The sequence below is a fragment of the Balaenoptera physalus genome, assembly GCF_965194825.1.
Source record: "Balaenoptera physalus genome assembly, chromosome: 1".
NCBI classification, from domain to species: Eukaryota; Metazoa; Chordata; class Mammalia; order Artiodactyla; family Balaenopteridae; genus Balaenoptera; species Balaenoptera physalus.
Window position 1 is genome coordinate 151315965 of NC_138882.1, and position 14401 is coordinate 151330365.

The 14401-nt window shown below is 46.3% G+C and overlaps 1 protein-coding gene across 5 annotated transcripts in view; it reads left to right on the forward strand.

Moving 5' to 3' along the window:
- Positions 1-14401, forward strand: part of GLIS1 (GLIS family zinc finger 1) — a 225245-nt gene that overhangs the window by 102360 nt on the left and 108484 nt on the right. For 3 of the 5 annotated variants that reach the window (XM_082429442.1, XM_082429440.1, XM_082429441.1), the window contains exon 3: positions 13122-13202. The exons of the other annotated variants lie outside the window; for them this stretch is intronic. In XM_082429442.1, the coding sequence (XP_082285568.1) occupies positions 13122-13202 (81 nt within the window). The remainder of the gene's footprint in view (positions 1-13121; positions 13203-14401) is intronic. 5 annotated transcript variants of the gene reach the window in all.

Genomic DNA, 14401 nt, shown 5'->3' on the forward strand with positions numbered 1-14401 from the left:
GTGGACCGTTACTGGTCAGCGGCCCGGGGGACCGCTGCTGTATAGCACAGGGAACTCTACTCAATACTCTGTAATGGCCTATAGGGGAAAAGAATCTAAAAAAGAGTGGATGTATGTGTATGTATCAATATAACTGAATCACTTTGCTGTACACCTAAAACTAATACAACATTGTAAATCAACCATACTCCAATAAAAAAAAAAAAAAGAGTGCATTCCTGAGCTGCCTCACCTTCCAAGGGGTCTTTAAAATTCCTCTCAAGGACTTCCCTGGTGGCACAGTGGATAAACTCCACGCTCCCAGTGCGGGGGGCCTGGGTTTGATCCCTGGTCTTGTAACTAGATCCCACATGTACACCTCAGCTGAGGAGCCCGCGTGCCGCAACTGAGACCCCGCACAACCAAATAAGTAAATAAATATTAAAAAAAATAAAAATAAAAAAATAAAATTCCTCTCAGAGCACTGTCTAGGGGAAAGTATTTATTCATGGGCGTCCATACTCACTGGTCAGGGGCACAGCAGAAGCATTAACCCGCCACCCACTTTAGGGTCGTTGTCTGAGGTTGCCTGGCATGTGTGTGTTTTGTAGGAGACGCTGTCAGGCTGCCCCTGCCTGAAGCCGGGAAGGATGCCTGCGCCTGGCTGCTGTGGCAGTGACAGCAGTAAGACGCGTGGCCGAGAGGGGTCTGGGAACCCATTTCAGCAAAATGAAAGAGCTGCCTTGGCTCAGCGTCTTACACTGCTCTCCTCCAGTCAAGCCCTCACTCCATCCTCACCTCCAAACAGCTCTTGCCTCTAGCCAAGGTTTCTAGTGCCTTTCATGCGGCCCAATGGACAACGCTCAGCCTTGGATGCAGTTGACCGCTCTCTACTCCCTGCAACACCGCCCTCTCACAGCTTCAGGACACGGCTCTTGCTCTTCTACTACTCGGGCCACTGCTCCTCAGCTCCCTGACTTCTAGCATTGGCGGCCCTGGGCTTAGTCCTTGGACCGCTTGCTTTTCTGTTTATGCTGTCTCCCTTGGTGGGCTCATCTTGTATCACTTCGTTTCAAACACCATCGACTTGCTGCTGATCCAGAGTCATGTCTTGGGCTCTGACCTGGGCTCTGAACTCCAGACTTGTCAATCTTGTTGCTCTTCAGGGTCTCCATTGGCATGTCTCAAACATACGTGACCAAAATAGCTCCTGGGAGTCTCCCCAGACCTGGTTCTTCTCCTGTCGTCATCTTGGTAAATGGCAACTCCGTCCTTACATATCTTCAGGATCAAGCCCTGGTGTCATCCTTGACTCTTCTCTTTCACTCCCTATAGCTGATCTGTCAATAAATCCTGGTGCCTCTACACTCACAGTATATCCAGTCCAGCCACCCCTCACCACCCTGGCTGAAGCTACTACCATCATCTCTCACTGATCGATTGCAGTAGCTGCTCAGCTGGGTTCTCTGTCTCTGCCTTTGCCCTCATCAGCACAGTAGTCAGAGTGATCTTGTTAAAGCAGTGGTTCTCAACTGGGGGCATTTTGCCCCCCCCGAGGAACAATTTGACAGTGACATTTTTAATTGTCAGCAGAGTGTGTGTGTGTGTGTGTGTGCACATACATGTACACATGTGAGCTACTGGGGATGCTGCTAAACATCCTGCAATGCACAAGACAGCCTCCCAGAGCAAAAAATTATCCGGCCTCGAATGTCAGCAGTGCTGAGGTTGACAAACCCTGTGTTAAAATATCAGTGATGTTGCTCTTCTGTTTAAAATTCACCAGAACTCTCATCTCATCCAGATGTGGAGGTAAAGCACAAAGGCCTGGGAGGTCCTACATGATGCACACACACGCACCCTTATTCCTCTGGCCTCAGCTCTTCCTTCATGCCCTCAGGCCTGCTCCACCTCAGCCACGCTGGCTTCTTGCTGATCCTGGAACACGTTAGGTCTCCTGCTGCCTCAGCGCCTTGGCACTGGCTGTTTCCTTTGCCTGGATGTCCTCCCCCTACAGCCAGACATCCATATGGCTCAGCCCCCCACCCAGGTCTTTATCCAAGTGACACTTCTCAGTGAGGCCTTCCCTGAGCATCCTATGTAGAAGTGCGTCCTCCCCTCAAATACTTTCAATCCCCCTTCCTTTTTATTTTTCTCATTATCGCGAACATCCTGTATAATTTACTTACTTATTTTACTTCCCCCATTAGAAGGTGTGCTCCATGAGAGCAGAGATTATTATCTGGTTTATTCACTGCTGGATTCCTAGCACTTAGAATAGTCCCTAGTGCATAACAGGCACTCAACAAAAACGTGATGAATGAATGATAAATGAATAATGCTTTGTAAAGTGTAAGTGATATATGTGATATTTGTGATTATTATTACACTGTGGTGCTACTAAGGGAGATGGTAGAAACCGTGCCATAAGGGTCTTGAAAAAAATAACACAGATGGGGACAATTGGTTAACTATTTGGGGAAAAAAATAAAGTTAAATCCTCACCTACATTATCCTGCAAAATACATTCCAGATGGATTAAGGAGTTAAGTGTGAAAAATGAAACCACACAAAAAATTAGAAGGTATTATAGGGAAATATTTATCTTATGTCTGGTTGGAAAAGAACTAGCTTTACTTAAAGCCCATGGAAGTGATCTCAACTAAAGACTGTTGGATTAGACTACTTGAAAATTTAGAACATTTTTATGTGTAAAAATTTATAAACAATAATGAAAGGCAATAAGCAAAATGAGAAAAGTATGTAAGCCTGATGTATTTAATACCTAAGAAAAGCTCCCCAAAATGATAAGAAAAATGCAGAAAGGATGGGAACAGGCATTTGACAGAAGAAGAAATATGGATAGCCAAAGATATTTTCAAATATTTGCCTCCACTAGTAATAAAATCCAAATAAAAATGAAGTCTGATTTCAGTCTCACAAATTAGCAAAGCTAAAGGAAATCCTGTTGCTTATTGTTGCAACGTGCAGTGAAGTTGGCCCCCTCACCAGTCACTGGTGGGAATGTAAATGGGGACAGTCTTTCTGGATGGCAATTTGACGATACGTTCTGTGAGCCTGGAAAATATTCAATCCCTTTGACCCAGGAATTCCTCTTCTCGGAAGTTGTCCCGAGGAAGCGTTCAGAGATGCAGACAGTGATTTATGTTCAAGGGTGCTCATAACAGCATTATTTATAATAGCAAAAAATTGGAAACACCCTACCTAAATGTCTAACAATGAGGAATAACTAAATAAGTTACAATGAATTCCATGATGGAATACTATGCAGCTGTTCAAAGGGGGCTTTTGAAGAATCCTTAGTGACGAGGGAAAAAATGCTCATGATTTGATAGTTAGTGTTACAAATACTAAACAAGTGTCAATATGTAGTAAAATGTTAAATATGTGTGTGTATGTGTATATGCACAGATACAATCACACACATAGGTGTAGTGGAAAAAAATGAACGTTTTAAAACCTAAGCAGTCTGAGGAAGCAACTCAAGTGTCCATCGACCAATGAATGGATTACCAAAATGTGGTATATACATACAATGGAATATAATTCAGCCTTAAATAGGAAGGAAATTCTGTAATATTCTACGAGGTGAATGAACCTTGAGGACATTATACTAAACAAAATAAGCCAGTCACAAAAAGACAAATACTGTATGATTCTACTTATATGAGGTGCTTAGAGTGGTCAAAACCATAGAGCCAGAAAGCAGAACGGTGGTTGCCAGGGTCTGGTGGGGAGGGGAGAATAGGGAGTTCTTGTTTAATGGGTACAGAGTTTCAGATTTATAAGATGAAAAGAGTTAGGGTGATGGATGGTAGTGATGGCTGCACAACAATGGGAATGTATTTAATACCATGAACTGCACACTTAAAAATGGTTAAGATGGTAAATTTTATGTTCTGTGTATTTTAACACAATTTTTTAAAAAAGAAAGAAATCTAAGCTGTCTGAGAGATAGGGTTATGGAATTTAAAACAATTTTTGAAAATATTTTGTCCCTTAAAACTGACGACACATGAACATGGTGAGTCAGGAGAGGAAAACCCAAGACTCACATATGGAATGGTCTAGGATGGCTTTCTCAAGGCCTGTACGTGTGTGCAGGAATAATCAGGAAGGCTCTCCAGGCTTTCCAGAAACCACTTGATTTAGTAAATATTAGTCCCTGCCGTCATGGAGCTTGTGTTCAAGTGGGGCAGACAGACGTGAGCAGCCAGAATACTATGTAGGCAACGGTATGTGCTAAGAAGGGAGATGAAGCAGATGAGGGGTTAGTGAGTGGTGGGGCCTGGGGGCGGTCAGGGAAGGCCTCTTGTAGGAAGGGAGGTCTGAATGACAGGAAGCAGGCATCCTTGAACCCGGGGCAGAGGAGACAGCTAGTGCAAAGGCCCAGAAGGAGGAGCAACCTCCCCGAGTGGGACGAGGCCAGCGTGTCTGCAGTGGGGCTGGGACAGTGGAACAAGGAGCCCAGTGATGCCTCCCCTTCTCTGTATCTTTGGGTCATGGCCTGTTCTCCGAGACCATCTCATGCCTTGTTCATTTCTAGGACACCGTTCTGAGCCAGGTGCTGGGCCAGGGAGTCAGGCTGGCGGGAGAACTGGGGAGAGGCCCTGAGGAGCCAACTGTCCAGTGATGGGGATAGCGGGGGCCCAGCGGGGGCTAATTCATGGGGCTATGAAGCACGGAGGAGATCCGGGAGGGCTTCAGGGAGGAAATGTTTGAGCTGGACCTTGAAAGATAAGTAGGAATGAATTCCCCAGGTGGAAGTGGGTGAAAGGCATTTCGGGAGAGGGAACGGCATGAAGCATGGGGTGGGCTGGGCTTGCACATTCAGGGCTTATCAGGGGAACGGTAAATAGCTGTTAGGCCTGGACTATATGACTATATGGGGTGTGTGTGTGTGTGTGTGTGTGTGTGTGTAGTCTTGGAAGCTCAAACCAGAGGGGTGGTTTGGAGCCTGGCTGTGAAGGGCCGTGAGTGTGCCAGGCCAAAGAGGGAGACTTTCTTTTAAAGTTTGGTGGTGGCCAAACACTAGGCTAGCAGCAGGATCAGCTCAGCAGGACCCTCTGGATCACTCATAAAAGGCAGCTTCCCTGGCCGTATCCCACGAGATTCTCATTTGCTACATCTAGGGCAGGGCCCAGATATATTTTTCATAAGTCCCCCACGTGATTCCGATGTGCCACAGAGTGTGGGGCTCACCGCTCTGGACGAAGAGTCATTGAATTGTAAAAGAGAGATCCGGGACCCTGTTCTCTGCCCTGGGAGCCTTCCCTGATGGCCGTCCCTTCTGACCTCTCAGGGTGTTGCTTGTCCCCCTAGGTCGATAGGGTTAAATTAGTTTATAAGGTGCCTGGTACTCAGATGTAAGGTCCATGTGGGCACTATGTCTGGTTCACGATTCTATCCCTGGTGCTGGTACAGAGCGGGCACCAAAAATGTGTGAGGTGCTTCATGAATATTAGCGTCTTGCCTTGGCCATCCCCCTGCTCTTGGTAGATGTGATGCTCGTATTCAAGGTGCTGGGGCATCAGGGAATGATAAAAACAGCATTGAGCATCTCCTGGGTGGCCATGGAAGGATACAGGAATGGATACGGTCATATTTATTTGAGGGAAGCCTTCTAGGGATATATAACACAAATATAAAAATGCTGTAATTCAGGGCACTCTCTTGAGGGCAGAGACCCAGGCTGGGTCCTGACATGATCGTGAGCTCAGGACGTGACCACTGAAGGCACCCCAGGCAGAGGGCACAGCAAGACTGAAGGACCAGCAGTGGAAAAGGGCACCAATCCTTGGGGCACTGGCCCCTTGGGGTGCAGAAGCTCATACACTTGCTGTCTGTCTGTCTGTCTGTCTCTCAGGTGCTCTCTGCTGTCACGTTGGGCCATCTGTTTTCCTGCATTCTTTTGGGTGGAAGGAGTAGAGCTTTGGCGTCAGGGAGGCCAGGCTGTGTGGCCTGGAACAAGTTATCTTGGAGTATCTTAGAGTCTTCATCCATAAAATGGGAACAATATTGTCTTCTTCACATGGTTGGCTTAAACAAAACAAGTCACGCCAAGCCCAGTGCCTGGCACACAGCAGGTACATAATTAATGTCGGTTCTTATGTCCCTCCTCCCTTCCTGTCCCACCTCTTCTCTGGTTGATAATCAGCCATAGGAAGTCCCGGTGGATTTCCCAGCCAGGCGTGTTGGCCCGGCATTCTGCTATCTCTTCGAGATAATAAATATACGAATAAAACCGAAATCCATTATTAGCTTCTTCTAGACTGTCTGCATGATTTATGACTTCAAAGTGTCTCTAGTTAATCTGTCGAAAGGGATTTTAAATTTCATCCGTCTTCCCTGCTGGCAGCCTCCTCTACCTTGAATTCAGCTGTTTGACATGTCTAGTACCGGGGTCCCATTTTAAAAACATTTACAGTGGGCCGGCAGGAAAAAAAATCAGAGATGGAGCAGCAAGCAGGAGGCTCAATTTGGCACATCTGCTTTTAATTCTATGCATCTCCAAAAGTGCAAGTAACTTGAAAGTTCTCCCAGGGAAGAAGTCCGCTGTGCCCACGAGGGCTACCTTAGGTGACTTTAAAGGAGAGAGGGATAATTACTGAAAATGAATTGTCACTGAAATGGAACCCTCCCGATTGGCCAGGCTGACCATCTGCTGCTCACATGTGCAGGCAGCTCTCCACACCCCCTCCAGGACTGCGGAGCACTCAGCTCTGTGGTTTTCTTAACCTCTGCCTCCTGGCCACTCAGATAATGAGTTGTCTGACTCACGCCAACTGAGGTAGGGGCTGCACAGGGCCCATGTGTGGCTGTGACTATTGGCCTTGGAGTTGGGGCACAGGCAGAACTGCCCAGAATTCAGTTCAACAGACCGTGCGGTAAGGCCCTGTGACTGTCAGGCCCTGGAGTATGTGTGTGTGTGTGTGTGTGTGTGTGTGCGCGCGCGTGCGCGCGTGTACGTGAGTGCCCTCTGCACTCTACAGTTGACAAAGCCCTTTTACATTTATCACAGGTGGGGAAGCTGAATTGCATTCATTTATTTATTCAGAGAAAATGTGTTCATTCAACCCCTGAGGCGTACCGGTCCCTATATTAGGTGCTGAACACAGAGATGAATCAGCCACAGCCCGGCCTTTGGGCACCAGTGGGAAAGATTTGGGAGGGGTTGGTGAGGTCTGCACCTCTGAGAGATCTGAGCAGAGGTGTCCAGGAAGGTTGCACTGAGGCGGCGTCACTTCAGCTGGGCCTTGTGGGATTCATGCACGTGACAGTTGAATTGTTGAATTCCTATTATTCTGAGGCAGTGCTCTCAGATCTAGGTGGTGATCAAAATAGACCAAGTTCATGAGAGCAGAAAATAAATAGGTGAGTAAAGAAACAAGATGCTTTTAAATAATGATGAGTGCTATAAAGATGGTCAAACTGGATGGTGTGAGGGTGAGGTTCCCAGAGCATCAGGGAAGCCCTCCCAGATGAGGTGGCTTTTGCTCCAAGATATGAATGGGGACAAGGAGCTGCACAGATATGAGAGAAGAGAGGCCAGAGAGACTAGGAAAGCAAAGCCCCTGAGGTATGTTTGGGGACAGGGCATGTGTCTTAGCCATTCAGGCTGCTGTAACAAAAATACAACAAACATTTAATTCTCAGTTCTGGAGGCTAGGAATTCTGAGGTCAAGGTACTGGCAGATTGAGTGACTGGCGAGGACCCGATTCCTGGTTTGTGGGTGGCCATCTTCTCTCTGTGCTCTCATATGGGGGAAAGTAGAGGGAAGTATGCTCTCTTCTGACTCTTAGAAGGGCACTAATCCCATTCATGAGGGCTCCACCCTTGTGACCTCATCTAATCCTAATCACTTTCCAAAGGCCCCACCTCTAACACCATCACACAGCAGGTATGGTTTCAACATGTGAATTTTGGGGGACACAAACATTCAGTCCGTCACAGTGGGTGTGGCAGGAGCAGAGGAGTGAGGGGCTGATAGGCAGAGAAGTTAGCCCAGCTAGCTCGGGGATCCTCTGGACACAGGCTGGTGACCATCAGGCCTGGGGAATGAGGGTCACTGAAAAGGGTTTGGAGCAGAAATGGGGGTCCCTGGGGTGAGGTGGCAGTGTGTAGAGCCTGTGGCCGCCTAGCTGTGGAGGACAGACTTGGCAGGAGCTCCAGAGAGAGGTGTGGGGAGCTGTCTCCTGGGGAAGCTATGGGTTGTGTCTGCTGTTTGTTTGACTTACTTCTAGATGGATTAACAACTAGCTGCAGTACTGGGAACTTCAGTATTTGGCCAGGGTCTGGTTACACCAAAGGGAGATGTGGGCTTGGTGTGGAAGAGGCTGGACCTTGGCACCATGCCTCGTTTGCACTCTGGGCCTGGTGTTTCCACCAGGAGGCAAAGGGACAGAGCATCTGTTGTCATGAGCGGCTAGAGAGGGGAGTCCATAAGACCGAGCTGGTGCCCTCCCTACAGCTCCACCGTCACTCAGCCTGGGCATGTGGGGGCTGGCCTGGACCTCTGTGAGGGAAGGTGGCTCCCCCTCTGATGGGAGAGGCAAGTCACGGGCAGACAGGTGTGAGCACTCAAGGGCAGCACTGTGAACACCTGTGCCCCTGTGCTGGTTACAGGGTCTGGCCTGCAGCCTGTACTTGGGTATTGTTTCTGCACAGATGGGTGGATCAATCTGAATGGGGGTTTGGGAATCAGTTAGGCCAAGGTTTGAATCAGTTTCTTCTCTGAGCCTCTCATTTCTTCATCTGCAAAATGGAGAATACATGAAAATTAAATAAGATTTTGCTTATATAGTATTGGGCCCAGCACCTGGCACCTAATAGGAGTTCACTCTATAGTGGCTGTATATCCCAGAGAAAGAGCCAGGGCTGGGAATGCAGGGTTCTCTCTAGGCTGGGGAGACAAGAATGTCAACAGCAGGTGCCCAGTAAATGTTTGTTGAATGAATACTTGAGTCAATGAAGAACGAATGGATAATACAGTTTGCATGTTGGGACTTGGTCCAGAACTGGACCAAGTGATAGAATCTGTGACTCCATCATGATAGAGGATAAAGTCCAAGGTTACTGAGGTGGCCCACCGGGCCCCACCTGCTCCAGCCCCTGCTCATCTTAATTCCTGGGCTTCCTAATCCCAGCTCTGAAATACTCAAAGCTCCCGATACCTCCTGCTCTTGCATGTCTGGTCCTTGCATTTTTGATGCTGTTCATGCCCTGCCTTCCTGGCAAGTAATCTTTCAGTATTTAGCTCGAGTCATCTCCTCTAGGAGGTTTTTCTGACTTTTTCCTGCTAGGAGGAAAAGGAGGTCCATACAAATGAAGCCAGGTGTGTCATCCAGACCCGGAGCTGCAGGAAGCTGGACTTGCATTTTGTTTTCTCTTCAGAACTGGCCAGCAGGAAGACAGTCCTTCATTATAGCAGCAATCATTAGCCCTTCAGTGAGTGTCCAGTTACCCACATTCCAATAAGCCAGTGTTGCTATTGTCCCCTGGTTTTACTTTAATTTCCCTGATGATTAGAGATGCAAAGCATCTTTGGATCTTCCTATGTGCATATCTTCTTTTGAGAAATCTATTCAAGTCCTTTGTCCATTTTTCAATTGGGTTATTTATCCTTTTATTATTGAGTTGTGAGAGTTCTTTATATATTCAGGATACAAGTCTTGTTAGGTATATGTGTAGGGAATATTTTCTCCCATTATCTGCCTTGCCTTTTCATTTTCTAAATGGTGTTTCTTAAAGAACAAAGATTTTAAATTTTGAATCAGTCTAGTTTATCAACTTTTTCTTTTGTTTCCTGCTTTTTTAAAGAAACTTTTGCCTGTCTTGAGGTATACTCTATTCTAGAAGTTTTATGGTTTTAGCTTTAAATTCAGGTTGATGATGCATTATGAATTAATTTTTGGGTACAGTGAGAGATAAGGGTCAATGTTCATCTTTTCCATATAGGTATCCAGTTATTCTAGCAACATGTGTTGAAGAGACTTCTTTCCCTTATTGGTTTGTCTTGGCACTTTAGGGAAAAATCAGTTGACCATATTAATGTGAGTTTATTTGTGGGCTTTCTGTTTTTTCCACTGATCTATGTGTATTCATCTATTCTTATGCCAGTACCACGCTGTCTTGATGACTGTAGCTTTATAGAATGTCTTGAATCAGATAGTGTGAGCCCCCAACTTTGTACTTCATTTTCAATATTGTTTTGGCTATTCTAGGTCCTTAATATTTTCATATATATTTTAGAATTAACTAGTCAAGCTTTACCAAAAAACCAGCTAGAACTTTGATTGGGATGACATTAAATGTATAGATTAACTTGGATAGAATTGACATCTTAACAATATTGAATCTTCCATCCATGAACATAGTATCTCTCCTTGTTTATTTAGGTGTTGATTACTTTCTCTCAACAGTGTTAATAGTTTTCAGTGTAAAGGTCTTACAAAACTTTAACTTTGTTCCCAACAATTTTATGTTTTTTTGATGTTATTATATGTGAGATTGCTTTTTTTTTTTTAATTTTTATTTATTTATTTATTTATTTATCTTTGGCTGTGTTGGGTCTTCGTTCCTGTGCAAGGGCCTTCTCCAGTTGCAGCAAGTGGGGGCTACTCTTCATCACGGTGCACGGGCCTCTCACTATCGCAGCCTCTCTTGTTGTGGAGCACAGGCTCCAGACGCGCAGGCTCAGTAGTTGTGGCTCACGGGCCCAGTTGCTCCGCGGCATGTGGGATCCTCCCAGACCAGGGCTCGAACCCGTGTCCCCTGCATTGGCAGGCAGATTCTCAACCACTGCGCCACCAGGGAAGCCCGAGATTGCTTTTTAAATTCTATTTCCCCATTAATTCCTCTAGTATGTAGAATTATAATTGTTTTTACATGTTGACCTTGTATCCTGTGACACTGCTAAATTAATTTATTCTTTCCATGTTTTTCTTTTTGGAGATTTCTTAGGAATTTCCATGTAAGTAATCATGTCATCTGAGAGTAAAGAGTTATGCTTCTTTTTCTATTTTCATGCCATCTTCTTTCCTTCCCTAATTGTACTAGCTGTGGGACCTCTAATATGTTGAATAGAAGTGGTGAGTATCGACATCCTTATTTTTTCCCAATCTTAGGAGAAAGCATTCAGTGTTTCACTGTTAAGCTTGATGTTAGCTGTAGTTTATCATTGATGTACTTTATTATATTGAGGACATTCTTTTCTTTTCCTAGTGTGCTGAGAATTTTTATCGTGAATTTTTTTTCTGCATCAGTTGAGCTGATCATAAGTCTCTTCTCCTTCATTCTTTTGATTTAGTGAATTATGCTGATTAATCTAGAACCTTACATTCTGAGGATAAACCTCACTTGGTCATGATGAATCATCCTTTTCATATATTGCTGGATTTGATTCATTAGTTTTTTTAAAAGAGTTGGTATCAAATTTGATACTTTAACCATAAATGCGAAATTGTAAAGAGTAAAAGAAGTTGGTTGTAAACCATAAAAAGTACTAAAAGATACTTAAAGTAATAAATAAACTAAGACGTGGTGTAAGCAGCCCTATCACCATTGTGTGTTAATTGCTAGAAACAGACGAACTAAAGTTAACAAGTTTTTTGAGAAATTAGCAAAAGAATCCCCCCCTCCAAAAAAAGTAATAGGCAAAACAGAAAATGACATTAAATAATGATGAAAGAAATGTGTATTAGTTTCCTGAGGCTGCCATAACAAATTAGCACAAACTTGGTGCTTAAAAAACAACGGAAGTTTATTCTCACAGCTGTGGAAGATTCTGGCATCAAGGTGCTGGCTCTGGAGGCTTGCGGGGAGCATGCATTCTTTGCCTGTTCCAGCTTCTGGTGGCTGTTGGCATTCCATGACTTGTGGCTGTGTTGCTCCCGTCTCTGCCCCTGTGGTCATGTCGTCTCCTGTGTCTCTCCTCATATGGATCCTTTTCACTGGATTTAGGACCCACCAGGATAATCTCTTCAGCTCAAAATCTTTAACTTCATTACATCTAAAAAGACCCTTTTTCCAAATAAGATCACATTCCCAGGTTCCAGAAATTTGAAATGGACATGTCTTTTCAGGAGCCACCATTCAACCTACTGCACAATATAACTTCAGGATTTCCTGTATGAAACATTGACATTTGATAACTGATAATGAAATACACTGAATAGTAAATACTAAATAAGAGGACTAAACCAACCCATGATCCTTGATTTTGACCAGCTTAATATTCTTTAATTTATTATTTATTTATTATTTTTATTTTTGCCTGTGTTGGGTCTTCGTTTCTGTGTGAGGGCTTTCTCCAGTTGCGGCGAGTGGGGGCCACTCTTCATAGCGGTGCGCGGGCCTCTCACTGTCGCGGCCTCTCTTGTTGCGGAGCACAGGCTCCAGACGCTCAGGCTCAGTAGTTGTGGCTCACGGGCCCAGTTGCTCCGCGGCATGTGGGATCTTCCCAGACCAGGGCTCGAACCCGTGTCCCCTGCATTGGCAGGCAGATTCTCAACCACTGCGCCACCAGGGAAGCCCAATATTCTTTAAAATGCTGCTCTGAACACAAAATCAAAACTTATTAACTAAAACTAAAACCATCTCCTCCAACACAAATGGTTGTCATCTTTATAAATGGCTAAAATAAATAAGTTTTGGGTAACTGTTGAGGTAATTTGGGAATGTAGCCACTTGGCGAAGTAATTTGTGGCTAATTGGCTTTTGATGAATTGGTCATTTGACACATTGATTTTCGGCCAGCTGGCACTTGAGAATTGATGTTCGTCAAGTTGGACAGCCTCCCACACGGGCCTGGGGCTTGATGTCTGGGGCCAGGCTGTGAGGCCCACATGGGCGCCTGGCAGGCTGAGCGCTTGGTCAGGGATCCAGAGATCATCTTGGACCGGGAGGGGAGAATCCAGAAGACCTGGCCACTTCCCAGCCTTGGCCACCCGCTTCATCCTGAGAGCCTGCTCCGGGCAAGGCTCTGTGAGATTTGGGGCATACAAATCCTAACAGAATGAGAGTGACCTTTTATTACTGCATTATAAAACGCCTGTAAGCATTGTCTCATTTGCCCCTCACCACTGCTGGTGCAACAGGTATGATCATTTGTATCTTACAGATAAGGGAGGTTCAGAGAGGTTGGGTTACCTGGCCAAGAACACATCAGGGCGTGAATGGCAGAGTTCGAATTCCAGACCAGGTAAGTTGTCTGTCTCTGAAGCCCGTGCTGTTAATCACTGGGCCAAAATGGATCGGATGTAGTTCTTGTCCTCAAGCAGCTGCTGGTGCAGTCAGCTCCTTCATCAAGCATTTCTGAGGGCCTCCTTGCAGCCGACAGTGGAGCCCTTTCCTGTTTCTCCAGATGAGGAGGCTGAGGACTGGACAAGGTGTGAGTTTTGTCAAAACAAAAGTCACCCAGTATGTGCGTCAGAGCGAAGATTGGAACCAGGCGGGGCCTCGTTCCTCCCCACCCGGCTGCCACCACCTCCAGCCTGGCTCCTGGATTTCTGTCTTTGTGTTCTTGTCTCCAAAAGTGGGACAGACCCCAGCGGCCTCCTGCCTTCCATCCCCCAGCCCTCCTTGTTTATGTCCATGTTAATGGGCCTTTGCAGGCTGGCCCAGCTGCCGAGCGCGAGCCAGCGAGCCACCTGGAGCTGCGTCTGCCACAGAATGTTTACGGTGCACGGAGCCGAACCGAAACAACATCCATCTTGTTGACTGGTCCCAAACACTGCACTCATTCACGGCCTGTCCGCTGACGGGGTCCCCATGCTTGGCAGTGAGCTGCCGCGGCTCACCAGGCAAAACCTGGCAGTGCGATGGTGAGAAGAAAGCAGGAGGGCTTTGGGGAAATCACGCCCTGAGCCCCAGGAGGCCCTCTGGCCCATTTTCTATTCACCTCATCCTTTAACCAGATTCATCCGTCAGGATGGTACACTGTGATGTCAGGGTTGGTCTGAAGAAAAGATGCTGGGCACTGAGCTGGCATCAGGAATGCAGGTCAGTGCTAGCCACAGGCCTCGGTGAGGACAGATGAGATCATCTGTGTACACGCGAAGTGCCACGTTGTGGAGGCCAGCAGCCCAGCACCCTGGAGACGGCCGGGGCTTTACCCCAGACAGACCTGGCTTGAATCCGGGCATGGCTCTCATCACCTCCCAGACTCAGTTTCCTTATCTCTCGATGATCCCTGCCTGGCAGAGCTCATGGGAGAAGCTTTAAGATACATTCATAAACCAAGTTGTCCCGTGAATGTCCCATTTCTGCCAGAACACTAGGGAGAGTGTTACCCTCTCCAGCTGACTTTAAGAGGTAGCAGTGAGGTGCCATGGAGTGAATGCCTGATGGAGACTTTGGAGAATTGGGTCTGATCCTGACTTGGCCACTGGCTGTATAAAT